General features: G+C 35.0%; 1 protein-coding gene across 4 annotated transcripts; it reads right to left on the bottom strand.

Moving 5' to 3' along the window:
- Nucleotides 1–236: 236 nt before the first annotated feature.
- si:dkeyp-50d11.2 lies at nucleotides 237–26,695 on the bottom strand. 4 transcript variants are annotated; one of them, XM_087301480.1, is made up of 22 exons: nucleotides 26,558–26,695; nucleotides 25,995–26,256; nucleotides 23,625–23,694; nucleotides 23,312–23,430; nucleotides 16,444–16,577; nucleotides 15,807–15,975; nucleotides 12,954–13,037; nucleotides 12,771–12,856; nucleotides 12,612–12,686; nucleotides 9,801–9,961; nucleotides 9,559–9,719; nucleotides 7,386–7,397; nucleotides 7,033–7,244; nucleotides 4,603–4,642; nucleotides 4,449–4,514; nucleotides 2,724–2,781; nucleotides 2,532–2,596; nucleotides 2,351–2,419; nucleotides 1,276–1,354; nucleotides 1,073–1,189; nucleotides 927–985; nucleotides 237–834 (listed from the first exon to the last, which is right to left on the bottom strand). In XM_087301480.1, exons 2-22 carry the CDS (start codon nucleotides 26,244–26,246, stop codon nucleotides 808–810), a joined length of 2,115 nt encoding a protein of 704 aa, XP_087157606.1. In that variant the 5' UTR covers nucleotides 26,247–26,256; nucleotides 26,558–26,695; the 3' UTR covers nucleotides 237–807. The 4 variants fall into 4 exon arrangements, with proteins under 4 accessions (XP_087157606.1, XP_087157608.1, XP_087157607.1 ...); XM_087301482.1 differs by having other exon boundaries at nucleotides 23,625–23,714; XM_087301481.1 differs by lacking the exon at nucleotides 7,386–7,397.

Here is a 26,695-nt window from a genome sequence, read left to right on the forward strand (position 1 = left end):
ACTCTAGCAGTATATGAAAAATGTATGTGACTATAGTGTTGAGCAGAGTCCGAGCAAGATTTGCAGCCAATCAATAGTAAGGGGCGTACCTAGTGACAACAGCAGCAGAAAAAGAGGCGGGGTCATGTTGGATTATGGACATGCTTGTTTGATGCTTTCAAATATCAACATCGTTTGGCAATTGTAGCTTAGTACTGCTTTAAGTTTGTCTCAAATCCCATTCATTTACATAGAGAAGGCAGTTTGAGGCCTATATTGCAGCCAGCCACCAGGGGGCGACTAAAATGCTTTGGCTTCATTTTTTTAGGTTGTGTGAGGCACACTTGGTTATGATCAATCCCCAAAATTGGTGGAGCTTAAACAAAGGTTGATCTATTTCACAGTTTTCACAGTTCATGACTTCAAATGTTCATTGGCTCAAATACTGTCAGTTTTGCACAGATAACACTTACATGGATGTAAACTTTTATGTACACACCATTTTTTTCAGGATTATTTTAGTAAAAAATTAACTATTTGAAACCGAAATCTTTTATAACATTAGCAATGACTAGACTTTCATTTTCAATCAATGTAATGCATCTTTTTTTCTTTTTTTTTTAATAAGTGTAAACAAAAATCATGTTCATTTCTTTTACAGGCTATAATGCTTATTGCATCTTGATATTTGCTTTCCTTTCCAGTAATATTGAATGAAAAGCATGCCATATCAGAAATCCACTTCATAAAAACTACTAAAGTAATTAAAGGCATGTAGTCAAGAAGGGAAATCAGACAGTAAAAGCACTGATGAAGAGGAACATCCATCTATGTGAACATAGTGAGGGTGATCCACTGCCGAAAGAGAAGAAAACAAAAGGCTGATAAAATGTGCCAAGGCAAGCATTTGCTATTTGAAAGTTTCATTGTCAGCATTAAAGACCAACCTGGGCAAAGCTGAAGGATACAAGTCCATCTTCATCAGCGTCCAATGTTTTAAACGTCTCTGGTGGAATAAAAAAGACACTGAAGTTTGACATCTACTTTAAAAGTCGTCTTAAATAAGATTGTGCTTTCTGCTTTGCACACTTACTGAACATAGTCTCAAGGCGGATCAGACAGGCCACAAAGTTATCAAAGTCCACATTGAGGTCTGACTTTGCATAGCGCAGGATTATCAGCTGGAACAGGTTGTTGGTCAACTTAAAGCCTTACAAAAGAATTCAATTCTTTAGAAACATAATTTATCACAGTAACAATAAATAAATAAATAGTGTTGCATTAAGTGAAAGATACCTGCTGATTCTAAAGCGAGACGCATTTCATAAGAGCTCATTGTGCCAGACTTGTCTATGTCAAACTCCCTAAAGACTGCCTAATTTATTGAAACAAAGAGACAGTTAACATATACACCACCATTCAACCGTTAGAAACATGTTGGTAATGCCAATTAAATATAGTTAATGGGAGAGTTCACCCAAAAAATAAATAATTACTCACTATTTATTCTCACTCTGGTTCCAAAACTCTTTAATTAATTTTTTTCTGTTGACCACAGTCGAAAACCAGTAAGCATTGACACAAATAGTAGGAAATATAAATACTATAGAAGTGAATAGTTACTGGTTTACATGATTTCGCTAAAGATTTTCTTTTGTGTTCAACATAAGAAAGAAAGTCAAGCAGGTTTGTGACAAGTGAAGAGTTCAAGATGACAGAATTTTCAGTTTTAGAAGAACTATCTCTTTAACTCATGTTAACCATGTTTGAAATATGTTAATGTTTAACCATGTTAGCACTGGGTTATTTTAAGTTTAGGCATAGCTAACATAAATTAGCATATTGCTTTGACAGTTAGCAGTTGTTAAGTCATGTTTACAAACTTGTAATTCATTCCAGCAACATGCTAAAAATGTAAGAATCAAGCTGGCAACAAGCTAAATCATGTTAGCCATGTGATTAACATGCTAGAAAACTTAATCTGTGAAACATGGTATACAGTACGTTGATTTAAAATGTCAAACATATGAGATACACGCTAGCAAGCAACAGCCTATAATCTTAAACTTTTACCTGAAAAAGTTTGACATTTAGACAGAAAAACCCTGCACCTTCAGTGCCACATTATCTTTTAGGAATCATTTTGATATATTGATTTGGTGCTCATGCATTGTTTCTTATAATGAAGTGTTTATCATTCATTTATTTGAAATGTAAAATGTATTTATTCACTCTTTTGATTAAATTAATTGAATCCTTTGCTAAATGAAAGTTTTAGCTTTATTCTAAAAATAACAAAATGCCCCAAAACTTTAAAGTGTTCGTATATATTTAACACATGTTAAGGCAAACACAAAATGTAGCCACTGACAAGATATCGTTTGAACTTCTCCCAGAGCACATGGAAGTCTGTCAGTCCCAGCTTTCCAGTCCCAGTAGTCTTCATGGCAGGTCAAGGATGAACTGAGACTCCAATTCACACTATTTACATTTTAACCTACAAAACTCATGAGTGTAGAAGAATAGCGTCATTTTTTTTGATTAAAGGATACATCCATGAGATTTATCATGCCTCTGCAAGTCTCTTTGCCAAATCCATCTGTTTTTATATCTTTATCTGTAAAACAAAAAACAGTCATGGGCTTATTTAACTAGCTTATTTTAGGAAATGTATGTGGGAATTTTTCATTTAGAAAATTCAAAAACAAATCATTGTGAAATCTGCTAGACATAAGCATACTAACGTTTGCTGACAACCCGATTCAGAATCATCTCAAGTTTTGCCACATTGATTTCCATTTCCTGTAGATCAGAGCAAACAATTCAATATTGGGCATAACAGAAAACTAAAGTACGAAATCTGAGTGCAAGCTTCGACTCCCAATGTGAATTGTGAAAAATCAACATGCGTTTATGACCACTGTTTACTTATATCACATATTATTGGGGCATCACAGACACCAATATTTTATAGCAAGATATGTAATAATTTATATATATATATATATATATATATATATATATATATATATATATATATATATATATAAAAGAAAAAAAAATATGCGCAAAATTTATGCGCAAAACTGAAATATTGCATAAAACATTTGTGATTAAAGCACTGTTTCTATCCAATGAGAGAAAGAGAACAAATTAGACACTTGTCATAAGCTGGTGCCAAATGTAAAAAAAAAAAAAAAGGAATTTGCTCCATTAGGAGAATCCATCGTGAGCTTTTTTCTCTTTTATAATAAATAACTTGCCACTTAAGAGTTCAGGTTAAGCTATTTAACACTAATTTAATAAAACTTTTTTTATTTAGCGGCTAATTCGTATGAATTTGTACAATCTCATTCGTATTTTAGTACAATTTTCTCATCCCCCAGTGACAGTTGGGTTTAGGAATGGCGTTTGGTGCCATGCCTCCTTTTCAAAAATGTACATTTTTGTACGAGTGAACTTGTGTGAATTTGCATGAATTATCCACTAAACTGAAAAACAGTAAATTAGTTACGTTACCTTGTGGTTGTTCTGGAGATAACAATATGCTGTATGTTTTTAGAATGACCAAAACAACATGTCGTGCAATGTGGTCAGTCCACTGGTTTGTCTATTAACGCTGTCACAAGTTATCTCTTATAACAAAATCACTTTTTTTAATGCTCATACTGGAATTTATTTACTAGTAAATGTGTCTCCATTGTAGTACATTTTTTTTTCTTATTAAATGAAAGTTTATCCTACTTAGTAGACTCTTTTTACATTTCCAGGTTTCCCAGGAGCGAAAGACATCATAGTTGGGTAAACTTAGAGCGCAGTAAATGAGAGAGTACAACAAATAAATTTTTTCACAATCCTATTTGCTGAAATATTAAAAGAAAAACTCCACAATGATGTTATCAAGACCTTTAGAAAAAAGGATGAAATAGCGTGAGACTGATAACGGCAACCAGAGGAGAGGATAACCTCAAATTTACTCTAGACGCTGCATCAGAACACCTCCCATAAGCAGTAATTTGTCTTTTCTAATTTGACACAAAGATGATATAGTACATACAAAATGCATTTAAATAAATATGCTTTAAATAAAATCAGAACAATAAAACTTTTAAGGATTTAAGATTATGATGAATGTTAAACGCGTCACAGCAGGCTTATGAAAGGGTCCGTTGTCCGCATAATGTATGTACAACTTGGCGTTTCCATTAAAAATTTTTCTTAAATCAGTATTCCAAAATGATCGTAAAATAGGTGGATGAAAACACAGCTACTCTCTGAGCATCTGAGATTCAGACATGGATATAAATATTATGATCATGATTTTCAATTTTAATACAGCACATTTGGAGCTTATATTATTTGCATTTTTGTTCGCTTTTGGCTTCAAAAAGTGTTTGGACACAGAAATTGAGACGTTTGACGTCAGACTTAATAAGCGGATAAACACTTTCCACTGTCTTCTGTCTTACCGGCCCTGCCAGCTTTGCAAAAAGTGCCTTGAAGCCCTCGTCGATGTCGCTCTCCTGTAGCACAGGCTGTCATAAAAAAACAAAACGTAATTCAAAACCTCCCAGGATCCATCTGTGTGCTGTATTGTTGCAAATGCATACAAGGGAAACTCACCTCCTCCGGGACGTCTGCTGAAATTTCATCATCTAACTCCCTGCAGTCAAAGAAAAAAAAGGTGTCTTGCTTTTTTCCTTGGTTTGCTTTTTAACAGTGATGCATTTAAAATGTTTCTTTTTATAAGAATATATATATTATTTTTTATTTATATAAGTAGCTAAATGTACATTAGCACATTGTCTTTTAAACAAATGCTGTCAAATTCTAAAGGATCCATATTTAATATCCCAAACTATGATTTGTTAACACAATAAAAATAATATATAATAACTACATTACAAATATATTAATATACATTATCGCTACATTATAAATATATATATATATATATCACTTTTGAATATACAGTATGCACTTGTAAATAAACCTTAATATATATATATATAAGAAGCAATAACATTCTAAATACTGAAAAATGATAAGAATGACAAATAAAAACAAAAACATATATATATACATACATATATAATTCTTAGTTAACTCATTAAAGCTACTTATTGACATAATATTATATGCGTCACTTTACAGTAAGGTTTCATTGGTTATTGTTAATTTAAATATTCACTAAAATGAACTAAGAATGAACAATATTTGTACAGCATTTATTAATCGAAGTTCAACATTTATTAATGTGTTATTAAAATATTAACTTCATGCTTGTTAACTTTTATAATGAAATGAGTTAACATAAACAACTTTATTTCTATCAACTAAGATTAACTAAGCTAAATAAATACTGTAATAACTGTACTGATCATGTTAGTAAATACATTATCTAATATTAACTAACAAAACCTTTTTGTAAAGTGTTACCATTTTATGCTAACATTCATTTATTTTGAACCGATTTTCCGGAACCTCTCCCCGAACACCTCCTCCAGGGGGATCCCGAGGCATTCCCAGGCCAGCCGAGAGACATAGTCCCACCAGCGTGTCCTGGGTCTTTCCCGAGGTCTCCTCCCAGTGGGACATGCCTGGAACACCTCCTTAGGTAGGTGTCCAGGAGGCATCCAAAACAGATACCCAAGCCCACTCAGCTGAATTCTCTCGATGTGGAGGAGCAGCAGCTCTACTTTGAGCGCCCTTCCAGGTGAAAGAGCTCATCACCCTAACTATAAGGGTGTGCCCTGCCACCCTGCGAAGGAAACTCATTTCAGCAGCTTGTATCTGAGATCTTTTCCTTATGTTATATCTACATGTTAACATATAAAAATATTTACCCTCCTAGGGCTTGAGTGTCCACATACGTGGACAGCACATCTTAGCTCTTTAGTGTCTAATTAAAACACTTTAAATGTTTTATGTGAAGTTTATTTATGAACTAATTTCGAGAGGATCATGCACTAATAATTGCTTGCAGCCAGCCCCGCATTATTCAATTTATGATTCACCAATCAGAAGATTACTAAGCCACTATAAATACCCTAAGTTCCATATAACAGCCATCTTCAATTTGAAGAATCCCCCCTTCCACCCCTACTCCTCCTCCTTTCCTAGATGGGTGACACGGTGGCCCAGTGGTTAGCACTGTTGCCTCACAGCAAGAACGTCACTGGTTCTAGTCCTTACCAAGCCAGCCGATGTTTCTGTGCGGAGTTTACACATTCTCCCTGTGCTCACGTGGGTTTCCCCCGGGTTCCTTGGTTTCCTCCCACCGTCAAACAACATGTAAAAGTTAATTGACTAATTCAAATCGGCACCATAGACATGCTCCTGGTAAATGGTTATCTCTTAAGAGCAATCACTATCTGTTCATCAGTTACTACATTAGTTACAACAGCAGGGGAGTTCTCGAGATCTACCTGAGCTCAAACTCCCCTCTCACCTTGCAAACAGGAGTGAACCCCGGGCTCGAGGATCTTATGGGCTCTCTCCCAGGACAGCATGCCAAACAAGCTTTATAATCAATCATCAGCTAAGTGTGAACTCTTAAAATTTTGTTGCAGACATACAGTGTCATCCTGCAACTGTTTTGCAGCATATGAAATGTCCCAAACACTATTTTCAACTGTCCAAAATGGGAAAAAAAATGTTTTTTACTCTCTGATAGTCAAAACATGTAAAAAATAATAATTATATGTTATATATGCATTAAAAACAGTCAGGAAACTGTGTTTCATGCAAATTTAGACCACAAGTGCACATATATGGACATCATTTTTCTCTAAAAGTACATCTTATCAAAAGATGATACTTATATTTTTATTCTAATTAGGATCCAATATGCCCAAATAGCAAACAGAAATAAGAAAAATGCATGTAAAAATACACCTAGGGTCTTAAGAGGTTACCTAATAACTAATGTAAAACTTAAACCGTCATTTATTTACTTTAAAACCATATTGAAATGATATTTTATTATATATTATCTGTCTGAAAAGTAAAAACCCTGAAATATGAATCATGACTTAGTGTATGGTCACTCACTGCGAGTCGGTCGCCTTCTCCGAGAACACTCTGAGCACAAAGTCTCCTTCTTTCTGGGGCTCAAAAGTGGACGGGACGATGATATACTCTCCTGCTGGCAGTGAGAAGCGTGAGCTCACTTCTCGAAGATTGATGAAGAGCTCTGACCGAGCGCTGGACGTGTGCTTTAGGAAAAAATCCCGCTTCAGATGCACGCCAACCCGACCAAGATACTGACAGAGAGGAGACAAACATCACTGCACATCTCAGCTGACCAGCGCTACGGTCTAAACTGAGGTCAAAGTGCAGCTTAAGCACCAACCTGACTGATAACTAATGGTTTAAATGATAATGATGAGTTGATGATCTCATACCTCTTTAGGGACCTGTAAGATTCAGAAAAAAGGTTAAAAACATTATTAATCTATCAGTTTTTTGAATAATTGGATTCACTTGTTTAGCAACCAACTAGTCCTATGTTTATAATGTACATTAATGTAATCCTAGCAGAACTGTGGCTTTTTGTCATACTTTACTGAATTAAACATTTCTGAATAACACATATATTAATAGCAAGATACCTATTCACACAAAGGATGATAAAAATATAGTAAAAAATAAATAAATAAATATTAATGAGCATCACGGTGGCGCAGTGGGTAGCACAATCGCCTCTCAGCAAGAAGGTTGCTGGTTCGAGCCTTGGCTGGGTCAATTGGCATTTCTGTATGGAGTTTGCATGGTCTCCCTGTGTGTTTCCTCCAGGTGCTCCCCCACAGTCAAAACACATGCGCTATAGGTGAATTGAACAAGCTAAATTGGACGTAGAGTATGAATGTGAAATGTGAATGCAAGAGTGTGTAGGTGTTTCCCAGTGTTGAATTGCAGCTGGAAAGGCATCTGCTGCATAAAACATGTGCTGGATAATTTGTTGGTTCATTCCGCTGTGTCGACCTCTGATGAATAAAGGGACTAAGCCGACAAGAAAATGAATGAATAAATATATATTAATTTATTTATTATGACATTTATTTATTTAAGTTCTGTTAAATGAAGTGTTAATTTTTGTTAACACATTCAATCATCAAATAACATTTTCAATATCTAACTTCTTTTGCCTTTACTACGATGACAATACATAATATTTTTTCTAGTTATTTTCCAAAATTAAAGGCTTGACTGACCTAAAAATTGTTTTAAATTTTTTAAAACTTATGCTTATTCCAGTCACTAAGAGAACCAAATAAAAAAAATATTGTAAGTACTTTAAGAATTTCCTTGCTCCATTAAACATCACTTGGGAAATATTTGACTATGACATTTAAAGGGATAGTGAACCCCAAAATGAAAATGTATTCATTTTTTTCTCACCCTCAACAGATTCTAAACCTTTATGAGTTTGTTGAACCCAAAAGAAGAAAAACGAAAGCCTGTTAAAAACCGTTGACTTCCACATAAGGGAAAACAAAAACAATGGAAGTCAGTGGTTACAGGTTTTCAGCATTCTTCACAATATTCTTCAGAGGTGAGTAATCATAAACATAACTGAAATATTTGTGAACTATCCCTTTAAGTATAATTCAAGGAATATTTTAAAAACATTAGAAGCAATTATGATGTACAAGTCAAAGTACTTACTGCAGGTGGCTTTTAAAAAATTATAAAGGTTAAATAACTGCTTTTAATACAAATGAAAATAGATACTTTTACAATAAATAAATTAATTAATATTTGTTTTACATACAATTTTAGTATTATTTGTTTACATACAACTTTTCAGTAGGCCTGTTTTTTTCTCAGCTTAAAGATTTTGTTTTGTCCCTGCATGTACTTAAATAGTTAGATGAATATTATGAACATGCGATTAGTCAATTTAATGGCTTAAAAGAAACACTATTACAAGATTCCGAAAATCTTCAGTCGAACTTGTCATGCTTTGTGTGAATGGGCTTTGTGTGAAATTGTCCTCTACAATACAAAATATGGTCCTCAGCATATACGAGTACACCCCTCACAAATCTCTCTTTTTAGATGCTCTACAATATTAAATTTGTGCATATACATTAGATCAGCCAAATATGCAACTAATCTAAATAAATAACTTACAATAACTGTCCAAAAATAAGAACACTCAAATTTATTTGTTAGAAAAAAAATTCAATAATTCAATACAATTTTTTTTTAAAAAGAGGAAAACATAAGAATCAAAACATTTATTTTTTGTATTTTTTATTTTGTAGTTGATATTTATATTTTACAATATTTTTCTTGAATTTAAATGTATTATATTTCTGTTTCTAAAGATTATATTAATATATTCTAAAATATAATTGTAATAAATATATCTATTTAATAAATCTGTTTTGTTGAAATCTAGCAAAATATATTAACTATGTTCACTGAGAAATGAGTAAAAATATTCAACTCATTTATACTGAGCACTGTATTTACAAAAGAAGAACTGATAGCTACATCCTAAAACATCTAACATCTAGTTAATTGTGATTGCACTTATTACCCGGCCCAATAAAATATCAGGTTTTCTACCTCATAAATGGCAAATCCAATGGTCTCCATGTCTTTGCCCTCCCTCCGTAACTGTCTGCGATTCTTCTGCATCAGAGCCACTAGAAAAGTGCAGCCTTCTTGATTGTCAGTATCTGGTTCCTTCAGCACTATTTTAAACTGGGGATTGATCCAAAATGTTGCTGTGTTGAGAGAATCAGTCTTTAATTCAAGAGCGCTGTCTCAGCTTAAAAGCAATAAAGAGACTCTGGTGGAGAAGGTACCTGGATAATTCCTGCATCCGCCAGCAGTGGATCCTCTTCTCCATTCACCAGGATACAGCGATGAGTTCCACTTTTTTACCTCTCGGCTCTGGAGCGCATCCGCTGTCAGGTTACAGATCTCCAGTCTGCTGAACTCTCGCTTGAAGTCACTGAACGCCATCCTGGGGGTGTGTAAAATAATAGTCTTATTTAAAGCTAGTCGATTGCTAAAAGTTTTAGGAGGGTGTAATGTTTTTAACAACATTGAATTTTATTATTGTAATGGCAAATCATTTTCTTACATACTGAAACTGAATAAAGTCAGACAAAGTTTGTCTTTTAATTGTTTTAAATAAGATAACACACAGCCTCTGTAAAAAAAAGGATCCCAATGATGGGCTCACAGGCATTTTTAAAGACACTGTTATGTTTATTCATTCATTTTCTTTTTAGCTTAGTGCCTTTATTAGTTGGCGGAATAAACCGCCAACTTATCCAGCATATGTTTTACACAGTGGATGCTCTTTCAGGTGCAACCCATCACTAGGAAACACCCATATACTCATTCACACACATACACTATGGCCAATTTAGCTTATTCAATTCACCTATGGCACATGTGTTTGGACAGTGGGGGAAACTAGGGCACCCAAATAAAAAAAACACGAACATGAGGAGAACATGCAAACTCCACACAGAAATGCAAACTGACCCAGCTGAGGCTTGAATCGACTACCTTCTTGCTGTGAGGAGACAGCAATACTCACTACGCCACCGCGCCGCCAATGTTTTAATGTTTAAATAAGAATTTCTCTACAGCTTCTTAACAACCAGTAGATTAGACATTACTATAATGTAATAGCCCAATGATTATAATGCATTTGATCTTTACTTTAGCAAAACCTTAATCAATTTATCATATCAATATATAATTTTCAATCATCAATATTTAACATTTCCATCACATTATATGGACAGAAAGTCATAAAGGATTTAAACTGATACATTTACAATGAATATCGTTTTACATGTATTTTTTTATATTATTTATTTTACTTGCACCAAAATTAACATACAAGTTTTCTCAGGTTAAACGTAAATCATTTTGTCCCTGCATATACTTAAATGACTAAATGAATTAAATTTTGAGAGGTTCACGTGCTTATGATTGACCACAGCTGGTCCCGCATTAGCTATCAGGATTACCAATCAGACGAATCCTAAGTCTCCATAAATAACTTAAGTTCCATATAGTCATCTTCTACTCCTCCTCCTTTCCTAGATGGATGGCATGGTGGCCCAGTAGTTAGCAATGTTACCTCACAGCAAGAACGCCACTGGTTCTAGTCCTTACCAAGCCAGTCAATGTTTCTGTGCGGAGTTCACATATACTCCATGTGCTCGCATGGGTTTCCCCCGGGTCCCCAGGTTTCCTCCCACCATCAAAAAACATGCAACTTAAGTTAATTGACTAATCCAAATCGGTACCATAGACATGCTCCAAGTAAGTAGTATTTTTATAACAATCATTAATTGCTCACTAGCTTCAAACAGCAGAGGAGCTCCTGAGATCCGATTGCCCTGCAAACGAGAGGGAGACCCGGGCTCGAGGATCTTTTGAGCTTAGGGCTCTCTCCCGGGACAGCATGCCAAACAAGCTTTATAATCAATCATCAGTTTGACCTCTTGAAACATGATTACATGAGGGTGTGAAAATGGTATCAAAGTCTACATTTATGGGTGAAGTATAATTTTAAGTGTGTTATTTTTAGGATAATGTGACACATACTCTAACTTTAACTGCTGAGCTCAAGTTGTATTTAGAGCTTTCATTTTTAAAAATCCCTAAAAAAATGTCAGTTTTGTCATTTACTCAACTCATGTCATTCATTCATTCATTCATATTCTTTTCAGCTTAGTCCCTTTATTAATCCGGGGTCACCACAGCAGAATGAACCGCCAACTTTTGCACGTTTTTTTGTTTTTTTACCCTACCAGCCGCAACCCATCTCTGGGAAACAACCATACACACTCATTCACACTCACTATGGACAATTTAACCTACCCAATTCACGTGTACCGCATGTCTTTGGACTGTGGGGGAAACCGGAGCACCCGGAGGAAACCTACACAAACGGAGGGAGAACATGCAAACTCCACACAGAAACGCCAACTGACCTAGCCGAGGCTCAAACCAGCAACCTTCTTGCTGTGAGGCGACAGCACTACCTACTGCGCCACTGCATCACCTCACCTCATATCATTCCAAAGAAATCTGTTCGTCTTCAGAACCCAAATGAAGATGTTTATAATAAAATCTGAAAGATTTCTGCATGTTCACCTAAAACTATGACATTCAAGATGTTCATGAAAAGATCGAAAACTGTCATTTGAGCCTTTATTTGCAAATAAACATTAATGCATAGAAAAAAAATGCAAAATGAAAAAAAACAGAAGCTTACATATGCTTGCTTTAAGCTCGAGAACCAATCAGGTTGATTCTATCCAGTTATGTGACACATATGAGCTTCACCAAGAACCAATGAAATTGTTCTTGCGCATCAAGTATGGTTGAGCTTGTTTAGATTTGCTGATATGTGACAAAATTAAATCGATTTAAATCTTCATTTGTGTTCTTTGCTGTTTTGATTAGACAAGCTGGACATATTACATTACATTACAGTATATTATAATATAATAATTGTTTTGAAATAAATGTTTTCTGAAGACGAAATGACATGAAGGTAAACAAAAATCCACGTGTTATCTGACTAATATGCAAGTACACCACACATTATATTGATATAAAAGAAAACTACATGAGACACCCACCAAAATTCTCCATCTTCTTGAGAGTTGTGCAGACGAGACCTCACAGATGCATCGATTTCACGCCATTCCTTTGACCTGAATTGACACGTGGTGAAATCATACAACAAAGCTATTCAACATGACAATATGAATAATTTTTCATCTTCACATGATTCTCACTCATCACTCCAGGGTCCCGTCCACTCCACCTCTCCCCAAGGGTTTCTGATGCGTAGCAGCTTGGTCTGGCTTCGTCTGTACTCCACCTGGCCCACACATTTACATCTGCCAGTGATCAGCTGTTGTGTAATTGGCTGTTGTGTAATTGGCTCAGATTGCTGTCAATCAAAGTGCAGTACTCACCTCGTCCACTCCGGTAATGGAGTAGGCATGGCCTTTCACTAGTTTTTTAAAGGTGATGGCCTCCATGTCAAAGAAACTTGTAATCTGAAAGTCAATACAATATGGGTTTGAATATTGAACAATAGTCCCACAAAGGTAATATAAAGGTTAGCATGCTTATAGATGCTTTTATTATGCTATTTAATAGCATTATAGCGTCCATTGACTCTCCAGTGAAAGTCATTCAAAATTCATTCATTCATTCATTTTCTTTCCGGCTAGGATTCACCCGCATGTGTTTGGACTGTAGGGGAAACAAGAGCACCCAAAGGAAACACACGCAAACACAGGGAGAACATGCAAACTGACCCAGCCGGGGCTCGAACAAGTGACCTTCCTGCTGTGAGGCAATTGTGCTACCCACTGCACCACCGTGTTGCCTCATTCAAATTACTCGATTATATTATATTATGTTATATTATGTTATATTATATTATATTATATTATATTATATTATGTTATATTATGTTATATTATATTATATTATATTAGATTATATTAGGTTATATTATATTATATTATATTACATTATATTATATTATATTATATTATATTATATTATATTATATTATATTATATTATATTATATTATATTATATTATATTAGCTGAATGGTGTGATTCATTTAATGGACCTGTAGTTGTTGTCAGTTTTGACATTGTTCCAAATTAATGCTCTACCCTCAAGCATTAGTTACTAACCATAGTAACTCAGTGAGTGAGTTGCCAGAGCCTCTGTTATAGGGTTGCTAATTTCCAAAATTAGGATTGCCAGAATCAATCCTGATTCTGAATTCTGGAATTGATACTTGATACTTTTTTGATTCTTTATACAACCCCAAATCCAAATATGATGGGACAGTAGGGAAAACACAAATAATATTTGTTGGCAAAGTAGCGATCAGCCCATCTTTGCTCCTTAAGGACTAGACCAGTGGTGCTCGACCCTGTTCCCGGAGATCTACCTTCCTGCAAAGTTCAGCTCCAACCCTGATCAAACACACCTGAACCAATTAATTAGGACCCGAATAGCACTTGATAATTACAGGCAGGTGTGTTTGATATGGGTTGCAACTGAAATCTGCAGGAAGGTAGATCTCCAGGAACAGGGTTGGGCACGCCTGGACTAGACCATTCTTGGATGCTGCTTTTGTACTAAATCAGGGGTGTCAAACTCAATTCATGGGGGGCCGAAGCCCTGCACAGTTTAGTTCCAACCCTGCTCCAACACACTTACCTGTAGGTTTCAAACAAGCCTGAAAGACTCAATTAGTTTGATCAGGTGTGTTTAATTAGGGTTGAAACTAAACTGCACAGAGTTGCGGTCCTTTTGGAATTTGACACCTGTGTACCAAATCATAATTGCAATCACCTTTCGACATCACCTGTTTCAAATCACATTATTTAACCAATTTACCTGATTACTAGCGCTAAATTGCTCCATTCCCAGATTTTTTGAAATTTGTTGCAAGAACCAACATTGGAATACTTGTTTATTTAGATTTTTTTTTTTATTGTAAAATTATAAGGAACACATTAAATAATGTTTGTTGTATTGTCTGCAATGAAATACAAGTCAAAATAAATTTAGAAATCACTACATTCTTTTTTTTATTTGCGTTTTCCATACTGTCTAAACTTTTTTTCTGATTTTTTGTTGTATCCATGCTGCACTAACAAGTGCACAACTGTCATATAAAAACAGCAAACTGCTCACAAAAATAATTAATAATTAAATGAAGTGAACCATCCGAATCTGTTCACAGAAATGTATCTGATCATTATTAGCAAAAAAAGTCAAAACTTTAAGTAGTACTTTTTAAATGAAAAGAGAAGTTGATTCCCATTACTGAAATTGGAAATGACTCGAAATCGAGGAATCAGAAACACAGACATGTGCTTCACCAGTAAATGCAATTAACCAACTTGCAAATATGTTCAAAAATATTTGCAAAGATGTACTGTGTAGTTAACACTTTACTATGAGCTATTAGATATGCCCTTATCTTGTGTGCTATTTCTCTCTCTGTCTGCCTGTGACTGATTCAAAGTGGGTGAATGATGAGCTTACAAAAGTTTGGTCAAACATTATCTTGCAAAGAGCAATAAAAGTTATAACTTGTCTAATGTTATAACCTGACAAATGACCATGAAATAACCGAGGTAATTTATAAAAACCATTGATTATGCCTTACATATTACATTACATAGTGATTTAAAAGACTGATGATTATTATATTATATTATATTATGTTATGTTATGTTATGTTATATTATATTATATTTATTTTATTATATTTATTTTATTTTATCATTAATTAATTTTTTTTCGGCTTAGTCCCTTTATTAATCTGGGGTCGCCACAACGGAATGAACCGCCAACTTATCCAGCATGTGCCCTACGCAGCGGATGCCCTTCCAGCTGCAACCCATCTCTGGGAAACACCCATACACACTCATTCACTACAAACAATTTAGCCTACCCAATTCACCTGTCCCACATGTCTTTGGACTGTGGGGGAAACTAGAGCACCCGGAGGAAACTCACACGAGCACAAGGAGAACATGTAAACTCCACACAGAAACACCAACTGACCCAGCTGAGGCTCGAACCAGCGACCTTCTTACTGTGAGGCGACAGCACTACCTACTGCGCCACTGCATCGCCTATATTATATTATATTATATTATATTATATTATATTATATTATATTATATTATATTATATTATATCATTATACAGTATTATATTAGAGATCGTTTTAGGTCAAAGTGTTTTGAATGACGAATGGATAAGTTGCTCTTCAACACTAACGTCTATAGAGCAGCCCATGAGGGAGCCTCTCTCCACAGCTCGTGTGATGATGCTGAAAAGGTTTGGTGGTGCGTTTTTCAGCTCATACATCTCAGTCACTCCACCGGTGAAGTCCTCAAAGCCTTCAGATGTGCTGCCTCCGGATAAAGCCTCATAGCAGCCATTCAACCTGCCATGTTCAGAACAATACACATATTACACAACCAAACAAGATCCCGGGGCCTCGTTTATAAAACCGTGGCTACAATAAAATCCAGATACAGATTCATAAAAATAATCTTTGATGTGCTGAGAAGGCGCATACCCTTTTCCTAGTGGTAGATTTGGAGTATTTGGACCTCTCATGTAAAGGATTTGAATGTTGCCTGCTGTTCTTTTATATGCTAAAGAGATTAACTGGGGCATTTGTGAGGCGGACATCTAAAACACAATTTCAGAATCATTTGCAATTCAGCGATATCTCAGCTGGAAGAGAGGCATACATAATTCATCTAAATCAGTCGCTCTAAATCACATACACACATTTCAGAAAGGAAATCTTAGATTAAATTAAGGATGATTCATATGCATGGCTTTATAAAACGAGGCCCCAGGTCTAAAGACTATCTGAGAAACGGTCTGATTGAAGCTTTCTTACTTTGCATAAGCCTTCTCCACCAGGGCGCTCCAGAACTCTGATCCCTCAGCTGAGTGGACGAAAAGCAGCTTTCCGTCTCTGACAGGCAGCCGGTCATCAATCACCACATCCACCCAGTCCCCAAACTGCCAAAACTAGAGGACACATTAGAAAACAATGGCTGTTAAAGGGACAATTCACCCAAAACTCTGTTTATACAACCTTTGCTTGTGCCAAACCTGTAGGAGTTTCTTGTAATGAACTCAAAAGAAGATATTTTAAACAACAAACCAAACCATTGCTTGTCCCTAATAGTATTTTTTGCTACACTGTAAAAAAATCTGTAATTTTACAGTTTATTTCTAGCAGCTGCAAAAAAAATTATGTAAAATAATGTCTGTTAAATTATAGAAATTTACTGAAAAAACACATTAAATTACAGAAATTTCCTTAAGTTTAAATTTCTAGTAAATTTCTGTTATTCAACCTCTGTTATTTTAAAGTGAATTTCTGTAATTTAACTGCTGTTATTTTTTTTCTTCGTTTATTTAAAATTACAGATTTTTTTTTACAGTGTACTATAATTATTTCATTAATAAAATGAGATCGACTTTTTAGATACCAACATCCTTCAAAAGATGTTTGTGTTCAGAAGGATAAAACAAATACATTTGGAACAAGTTATATGTATGTAATCAAAGTATAAATCGTCATTTTTTTTGGGTGACCTATACATGTAAAGGGACAGTATGTAACTAAGTTTCATGGCTAGAGGGAGTGGATTCACTAACCCTAATGCCAAGTTCAGACTGCACAATTTTAGATTTCGCCAACAGGTTTTGAGAAATCGCCAACAAATGCCTGAAATCACAGGCAAATCGGTGCTCGTGCACTAGAGTGACAATCACACAGTATAAACTATCAAGGACGCAGTCTTGAGAGAATCGCAGATGTGTCGCTGATGCCTGTGAGATATTTGCCGTGCTAAATATCTGGAGCTGTCGGCGATTCAAGTCATGCTGTGTGAAATAAATTTTGACTGAAAATAACATCGGCGATCACCTACAGCCAATGAGAGAGCCGCATGTGCGTGTGTGTATCTGCAGGCCAGCGGGTGGTTGAGGGAGAAGTTAAAAGCATTAATTTACCGTTTATTTGGACCCAAGAAATGGAGGAAAAACTAGGGGATGTTTGACAGGAGCACCCATGTCAGTTTGACATTTCATACAGAAAGTTAAAAAAGAATGTTAAGGAGAAATTGCTAATTCCCTTCAAACCCATGTGAGCAAATATGTTCATTTTCTACCCCATTAAAGGCTTCTTTCTCGTTATGTAGTTAATAACAAAAGATATACTACGTGTTTTTGGTTGTGAGGCGTAGTTTGGATGTTGTCGGCGATTCTTCCTATTGTAAATTCATGCAATATGAAAGCACCTGTCGCCGATCTATCTTGCAGTGTAAACAAAGCAGCGACAAAACGCTAGCTCATGCAGTGTGAAAACATCTGTGACACGACTACTTTGAAAATCATGCAGTCTGAACTCGACATGACCCTAATCATCACAGTCTAATGACGTCATGATTGAGTGTCTTCATTACATCCTAAAAGACTCCAGCAGAAATCATGTTCATGGATGAGCTAAAGTTTCCAAATTTTTCATGGTAGTAAGATAACACAGGCTCATTCTGAAAACGCAGCCCTATTCACATTTCTGGAGATCGTGAATTATGCAACCAGAGCTACGTATGGCTACATTGGATCTTTAAAACAAACGCTCTGGGGTGCTATGATGCCCTTCCTTTGTTGCTCTAACTATCTGACCGCTTACCTCCGTATGGATGCTTTTCCGCTGTTACCAGATAATCTAGTAGCTCGACATGTACGTTGGTGGACTTGAGATGCAGAGCGAAGTTGACCGCAAAAACAGGGTTCGAGTCTGATGAAGAACGGTTCCAGAAAGCGGGTAAAACAAAAACAAAAGCTAAAATATCTAATAAACAAGTAAACAACAGGGTGAGGAGGTTTTAAAAACACTGTCGGTTGGGTTTATGGAAGAGGGTAGGTGGGTCAATTGGTGCTTTTGAAAACACTATTGCTTGGGTTTAGGGAAAGGAGTGGGTGTGGGGTTTCGGCCAGTTGGTCAGGCAGTAAGTCAGTCAGCCAGTCAACAGTGGCCTCTGGTGGATGTATAAGAGAACAGCAGGCGCAAATGGCACTCACAATAGAAATTTGAGATCTGAAAAAGCATAAACAGAGGCCTCTGGTGGATTAGCAAAAACGGCAAAAAAAAAAAAAACATAGCTTCTGGAATGTATTTTCCTCTCCTCAGAAATGTAATAAGGGTACATAATCAGAATGAGCCAGGGTTGTAGTAAGAAGTAAAGCTAAAAGCAATTGAAGTGAAACAAGACCACTGATAAAGACGACCTGGCATGAAAGTTTATGTTCACCACTTTCAGTTCTTTTTAGCTCCCTTACAGAAATTTCACATGAGTTTCACATGTGAAATTCATGTGACTTTTCTGTGAGGGTCATGATAAGGATTTGAGGTTTTGCAATTTATAATGAGGAAAAAAACTGTTTTTCCCAATCAGAAACTTGAAATTATCTTGTCAATACTTGTAATACTGAGATGACATAAACATATGTTTGGAATTGGCTGTATGTACGGTTGATAACTTTCTAATTTTAGCTGCTAAGAAATTTTAGTTGTGTGTTGGTAAAAGTCAATATGTCATTATTAACACTATGGTAAAAAATGAATTCTGCCATACAATGTGAAACAGACATGCTTTTTGGCTGCAGGTGCATTTTATGACACTGTAATCAAAGCATTTCAAATATTGTTTAGTGCACTTTTAATAACCATGTTTACATACATCCTCATAATCAGATATCTTAATCATAAACCTCCTTACAATCTGCAGACTTTTTAAACTTCTTTTCCGCTCCAAATTTTGTAAAAACCTGTGGATTTATGCGGAAGGATTTTTGAGAGTATTGGAGCTGAAAACTTAAAAGCAAAATAAAAAATAATGACTGCTTAATTTTTATTTACAGTTTAAATAGTATTCAATATAATTACTAAAATGATGAAAACTGAATATATACATAAGTAAATAAATAGACAAACTGAATGATGGGCTCAAAAATATACAGACACCTTCTTATCATGCTTTAATTATGAGTTTTTGGTTAATATGGGTTAACATTGGGGTTTTTTTCACACAAAGTAGCTTAATGTGGAGACCCTGCTCTGTTTCCTCATCTATAGAAATCTATTCCTTTTTGTTTTAGTTTTACTGTAAGTTTTCCAGCTGGCTTATTTTTATTATTTTTTTATTATTGCAGATGTATTTTTAAAGGCTGATGTTCCATGCATATGGTATGTTGGTCCAGTACATTTTTCTAGCCCCTATCTTTTTTTTTAGCATAATATTTCTAAATATAGACACTACTGTTTATAAGTGTCTGGTCAGTCAGATTTTTCTTTTAGAATTTAAGACTTTTATTCAGCAAAGACATATTAAATTAATCAAAAGTGATAATAAAAAATGTGTTGTTATGGCATGTATTTCTTTAGCATTTTCTATTCATTAAAAAATGTTAAGTTTTCAAATACGATGCATTGCAATGGCAACATTGATAAGACGAGTTTCTTGAGCATTAAATCATCATATTAGAATGATTTCTGAAGGATCATGTGAGTAATAATGCTAAATTATTATGCTAAAAATGGGATTTGAATCACAGGAATAAATTAAATTTTAACATACAGTATACTGGAAAACATTATGTTAAATGTATAACTATTTTACTACATTTTAAATCAAAACTTTGAGCTTCTGTAAAAAAGCAGCTTTCATAAACATCAAGCTCCAAACATTAACTAGCAGTCCTTAGTATCAAACTACATTTTCTTCACAAAAAAGCACATTTTTTCAGTACAAATAAACTAATAAATCATCTTCAGTTTGTGTGTTTGTCTCTGTATGTAAACAGCAGTTCACTCTGTGCTGCTGGCTGAACTCCAAGTGTCTCTGCAGCACTAATGCTCTGAACGCTACAAGCATTCACTGAGTGACTGAGCCTAAATGGTTCCTGGCTGGAGAACAGAAGGGGAATTTGGCAGAGGATGTGGCCATTTCGTTTTCTGGGTGAGGCTTGTATATATAGCCATGCAGCAGACAGGGTGGGCTGGCTTAATGTAGATCTGCTGAGCTATGGAGAATCAAGTGGAAGGGGAACAGATCAGTTTACACGCCTGCATTGGAAAGAAGGACGTGTTTGGGATTTTTCACAAAAACAGGGTTTAGGGAATGTGGCAGGAGATTAACTAATGGGCTCAAAACATATCTATATCTATTGTAATATTTCATGTTATATCATTTATAAACTATGAATGTACACTTGGCAGTGTCAGTACAATTCTGGTGTGGTTGAGGACATATAATATATTTTTAACTATAGGGAGTGTGACGTTTACGAGCAATTTTACTTGAAAATAAACAGGTCAGATGATTATACACACACACACACACACACACACACACACACACACACACACACACACACACACACACACACACACACACACACACACACACACACACACACACACACACAGACACAGACACACACACACACACACACACACACACAAACAAAATTCATAACATAATAATTAATAAAACAAATAAGACTTTCTACAGACATTCTTTGGGAAAAAAAATTCGAAGTAATTCTAATTCCAACTATATATATATATATATATATATATATATATATATATATATATACAAACGGGTAAAATATGGGTGATTGAATTGGCAAACTATAAAGATTTTAAATTAAAATGAATTAGCATTTGATCCTTAAATAGAGTTTTTTAATCTTATTTTTTTTTCAGTCAGCTATATATATATATATATATATATATATATATATATATATATATATATATATATATATATATATATATATACACGATATGGCTGTATATAACGCACGCCACCCACCAGTGCCGATATACAGCCATATATCTATCTATATATATATATATATATATATATATATATATATATATATATATATATATATAGCTGACTGAAAAAAAATTAAGATTAAAAAACTCTATTTAAGGATCAAATGCTAATTCATTTTAATTTAAAATCTTTATAGTTTGCCAATTCAATCACCCATATTTTACCCGTTTGTCACCAAAACACTTTTAATCATTTAGGGTTTCAAAAGATCGGGGTTAGACTAAACCAGGATTTGGTCATTTTCAATCCTGATGCTTAATTAACTTTAATTATATCTATAAGAGTTTTTTTTGCCTCAGAAAAAAACATTAATGATGTGCTTTTCTGAGAGACAACAAAGACACGATGTTATATTGAATCATTGTTATTTTCAATCAGTTGGGGTTAAGTTGAGGTTAAGTATAAGCATTGTCTGAGAACCAGGAATTAAAGTACAATAATAATGCAATGCATTATGTGGACATTATTATTTTAAGCAAACAATATTACAAAACAATAAGGTTACATTAGTTATTGTATTCATCAACGTGATCTAAGAATAAACAATACTTGTACAGCAGAATGTTTTAATATTAGTTCAATCTTTACTAATGCATTATTAACATTAGTAAATGCACTGTGAGTTAACAGAAACTAGCAAAGAACAACTGTTTTTCCAATAACTAATGTTAACACAGATAATTAACTAGATACTGTGATAAATGCACTGTTAGTTGTTTGAGGTAGTAAACACATTAAAGGTGCAGTACGTGATTGTCTTCAGATACGTTTTTTTGTTGTGCTGGTTAAAAGTCTCTACAAATTCCAATAGTATTAATTAAAATAGAGGATCTAAATGTATTTATATGTATTTTTTATATTCTGGGTGAGGTGTAGAACAAAAAAAAAGGTTTATCCAATTAAATATTGTCAAGCCTATGATTCCCATAATTCTAATAAGTAGGCCAAACTGTCTGTCAACAATAGTAGACACGAGTGACAGCACTAAAAACTAATTTTTACAATCCTAAATGAATAGTGAAATCACTTTTGCACGCTGGAGGAAGGATGACACAATGGCTGAAGTATTTCATTTAGATAGGTAATGTTAAGTTTTAAAAGTATTTTAGTCACGCAAAGCTTTGACTATATTCAGTTTCATAAGGACCTTTTACAGCATCGATAATGTAGATTTGTATTTAGTTTAACAACAAAACATCAGTTAATAGCGCTATTACACCTAGCCTGCTTTACTGAGGTAAAGTTGGTTTTAAAATCAGATTGGTTCATTTTTGAACAATGACAACCTGTGACGCACTCACAGTATTGTTTACAATTCTAATTTGAACATTCGCTCTGAAATAGCATGTAAGTATGGCTTAGTAATAAGTGTAATCCTGCATCCCCCTGGCCAACCACTAAGCATACAGCAGTCGCTTTAGGACAAAGCGTGTGAGAGAGTAAGACTGATGAGTGACACTGATGAGAGAGTGATGACATGTTTTGCTTGCTAGCTACATATATGAAAACGTGCTAGATTCAATACGGTTTTTCGTTCAGAATTGTAGTATTGTAAAGTATACTATAAAGTTTTTTAATTGGTGAATGACATAATCAAGTGGGTCTCTGTCATCCTTAATTTGCATGTTCACGATTTCAGGAGGCATGGCTTGGACAACAGGGAAGGGATTGTATTTAAAAGATATTATGCTAACCAGTTAGCATTTAGGCAGATGATCTTCTGCACCTTTAACTAACATTAACTAATGTAACCTTGTTGTAAAGTGTTACCATACAAATTTACAAACAACTATTAGAATTAAAATAAATAGGGTCAAATGATATTTTGAAAGTATTCAATACCTGGAAGTGAAATATTCCGGCATATTGCTGATGGAAGCTCTGGCCATGAGGAACCACCCGTCGCAGCAAGGGTTCGTTTAGTGTAAGGCACGCAATGGCCGCCAGCAGCCAACAATCACCTACAGTTAGTGTGTTCAACAACAACAAAACAAAAGTGTAGTGAAACAGATGAGATTATCCTATAACACTTCATTACAGCTTCATCAGTAACTCATTTGCAAAAAAGCATAGCCTTTTATTTGTGGGTAAACTGGTGTGCTTTGGAGTGTGTAATGGTTTTGTTCTGTTGAAGTACAGCAGTTTCTTGTATTACCTAGAGCCCCTTGGCAGATGTCAGTGCGTGTAGCCCCATCTACGATAAAGTGTGGGTCAGAGCAGAACTCCTGAGGTACACAGAGAAGACCTATGGGTCAGACAGGGCATAGAAATCACTGGAATATCTCTACTTACTGACATATAAATGGATTGTAACAGTTACATTCAATCAGCTATCCAAAGTGACATACAAATGAGGATAACTGAAGCAATCGGCCAGCAAAAGTGTGGTGAATATTACACTTCAAGTAGCAAGGGCTTCTTCTTTTTTGGCTTTTCTAAAAAAAATCTAGAATAGAGAGTGCTAGTGTTTTATTCATCTCTTACAAATAGCTAAAGAGGTATTTGTCAAGGTAAAAGTCCTTAAAGGTGATTTCACGCCTCTTTGGGTTGGCATCACAATGTGTCGCTTACAGAACACAAGCTTCTGCAAACACAGAGGTTTGAAGTAGTGAATTTAGATAAAGAGGTGCACAAACAGAAGTCATTTTGTAGGCAAACATCAGAGTCTTGCATTTGAAGCTTATTTTGACCTTATTCTGCAATGTGGAAGTGTGCTCATTTTTCTGAATGTTTTAGAACTTCAGATTCAGTTTCCTACGGGAGAAATGAATAATAAATAGCAGAATGGTTAAGCTACTTGCTCTACAAACAAGTGTGTTCACGACTAAAAAGTATAATAATATAAGAAGAAATAATAACATAAGAAAATATCAGTTTGAAACATCAAGCAGCATAATAAGCAGTTCTTAAGGTCTAGAAATCAATGGAAGTAAATGAGACCAGTTGCAGAGGCTTGATTGTGCTGACTGGAAGACCTGCAAAGAGAGCATTGCGATAGTCCAGTCAATATAGTATAGGGGCCTGAGCTGTGTACCATTTTTTTTATAGGAATGGTCTAATAATTCGGATATTATTTAAGACGAATCTACAGAAATGGTGTGTTTTTTATTTCTATTTTTTTATTAAACGTCGGTTATTTTAATAAATCAGCACATACAAATACAGTCTCAGCTATACAGTAGGAAAAAAGGGAAATATGCTAACAAGTAAACAGGATAATATAGTCAGGCTAGGAGCTAAAATATACACCATAGAATAGAAAATCACGAGAAATTATTAATGTGGTGCCAAAAAGTTGTCCATAGCTTCCAAAAGACTTTTGATGCATATCATAGGTGAGTTTATCCAATAGAAATAGAGTATACTTGAGACAACCACATTTTAAAGGAGGGTACCTGAGGAGATAACCACAATAGAATATACATTTCTTTGCCAGACAGAACAAGATTAAAAACGAATGCTTGGTGTGGGAATCCAACACATCCTCTACTCCACCACATAACAACTAAAATTCCAGAGAAAAACAAAACGCTATCTTAAAGAGTCCTTGTAGAAAATCATGTATTTCATCCAAAAAGAGATGATTTTGTCACAATACCAGAATCAATAAAGGAATGTTCCTTTGCATTTATTACAGTTAAAACAAAGATCAGAGGCATTTTTGTAAATCTTTTTAGGCCTATGGATGCAAGATAAACTCTGTTAATGAATTTATAATTGAGCTCATGAACACTCAATGGAATACATCTAGAAAACAAATTGATACGTATTTCAGACCAATCTGTATCTTCAGTTTGCGACCCAAATCTTTTTCCCAAATGCTCTTCAAACTCTCAAAGGAAGAAGTATATGAGTTAGACAGAGCTTAGTATATTTTGGATATTAGTCCCTTGGAAAATTGCTTGTTACTATTTGCTCTGGCTGCAATCTCAGTTTACCCTCATTGGACAAAGACTTAATGAAATAATGCAGCTGAAGGTATTTAAAAAAATAAATGACCTGTTTTAATAATGTGATCTGTCATTGAAAGTAGTTATGTGTGATTTGCTGAGCTGGATGGAGACATTCATGAATAACAGATCAGTGGTGATGAGTTGATAAAGAAGTTAAATGACTCCGGAAGCATCCCTCTGAGACACCCCTGTAGATATTGCGACTTGGACATTTCACCCAGAAGGATATATCTGAGTGATATATTGAGTCAAATGTGAAAGACTCAAAGCACTGAGGTGTCATGTGGGTTGACAGGACCATTTTATTACTAGTTTTCTTTTAACTGTATTACAGTATTTTGCTGTAAAAGTACTATTAAAAATAATTTCAATTTAATTTGTTGAGTAAATGATGAGAGTTTTTGATTTGGATGAAATCTGCCGCTTTAAATATTATGCAAATATAAATGCAGATTGAAGTATGTGAGAAAGTGAAACACTTTGCATTATTTATCCATGCTAATTTATGCATATTAAGTTTTTATCATGCTTGGGTTGAAATGTTAGCAAGCACAGACTCTACAGACTCTCACCGTTGGCCTCATCCAGCGCACACCTCTGGTTTTGCTAGAGTTGGGGCCCAGCTCCTTGAATCCTAAGGATGACTGCTGGGCTGGGAAAATATCATCCTCAAACAGATGTCCACTCTGAAGGCAGCGAGTACGCAAGGACTCAAAATCCTGGCCCAAGAATTTCAGGGCCATGTGGTTCTGTCCAAATCCCTCGTTTCGGTCCCACTCACTCCTCAAGCGAGCAGCAACTCCCATGGCACAAATTGGCTCCATCCTTGAAGACCTGTCAGAGACACAAAGTAAGGACCACTGCTGTAACACATCACATTATGTCAATTATTTTTTTCTTTGTCCTTTTCACATTGTTAGAATTATTTATGTATTTCTACGTCATAACCATAGGTATTCACATTTAAGAGCAGATGTAATATGATATGTTTTTGAAATGATAAATAGAAATCAGGGGGAACAGTCGTACACTCATTATGTTTATAGGGGGTAAAGATAACACACATACTCCTGTTGACAATCTGGAGAGAGTGTAAATACAAGATGATATTATATGTAACAGTATTGTGACTTACCTTAAAATAGCACTATCCAAATCCTGAATATGACTGTGGAACGCTATCTTGCACGGTTAACTTATTGCATAGCTTTGTCCCAGCTTTTACAGGCTTCTAAAAGTGACTGCAGTGCGGAGCGCGTGCTCGCGTGCGTGT

Source organism: Danio rerio, chromosome 21 (genome assembly GCF_052040795.2).
Source record: "Danio rerio strain M-AB ecotype USA chromosome 21, GRCz13ab, whole genome shotgun sequence".
Taxonomy (NCBI): Eukaryota; Metazoa; Chordata; class Actinopteri; order Cypriniformes; family Danionidae; genus Danio; species Danio rerio.

Bases quoted from the DNA above. Each gene is read 5' to 3' on its own strand.
- si:dkeyp-50d11.2 (XM_087301480.1), bottom strand. From the start codon at position 26,246: ATGGAGCCAATTTGTGCCATGGGAGTTGCTGCTCGCTTGAGGAGTGAG. The intron at 2,597-2,723 runs GTTAGTATGCTT...TTTGTTTTACAG, and splicing joins GAATCGGGTTGTCAGCAAAC to ATAAAGATATAAAAACAGAT. The intron at 2,420-2,531 runs GTATCCTTTAAT...CCTGCCATGAAG, and splicing joins GCATGATAAATCTCATGGAT to ACTACTGGGACTGGAAAGCT.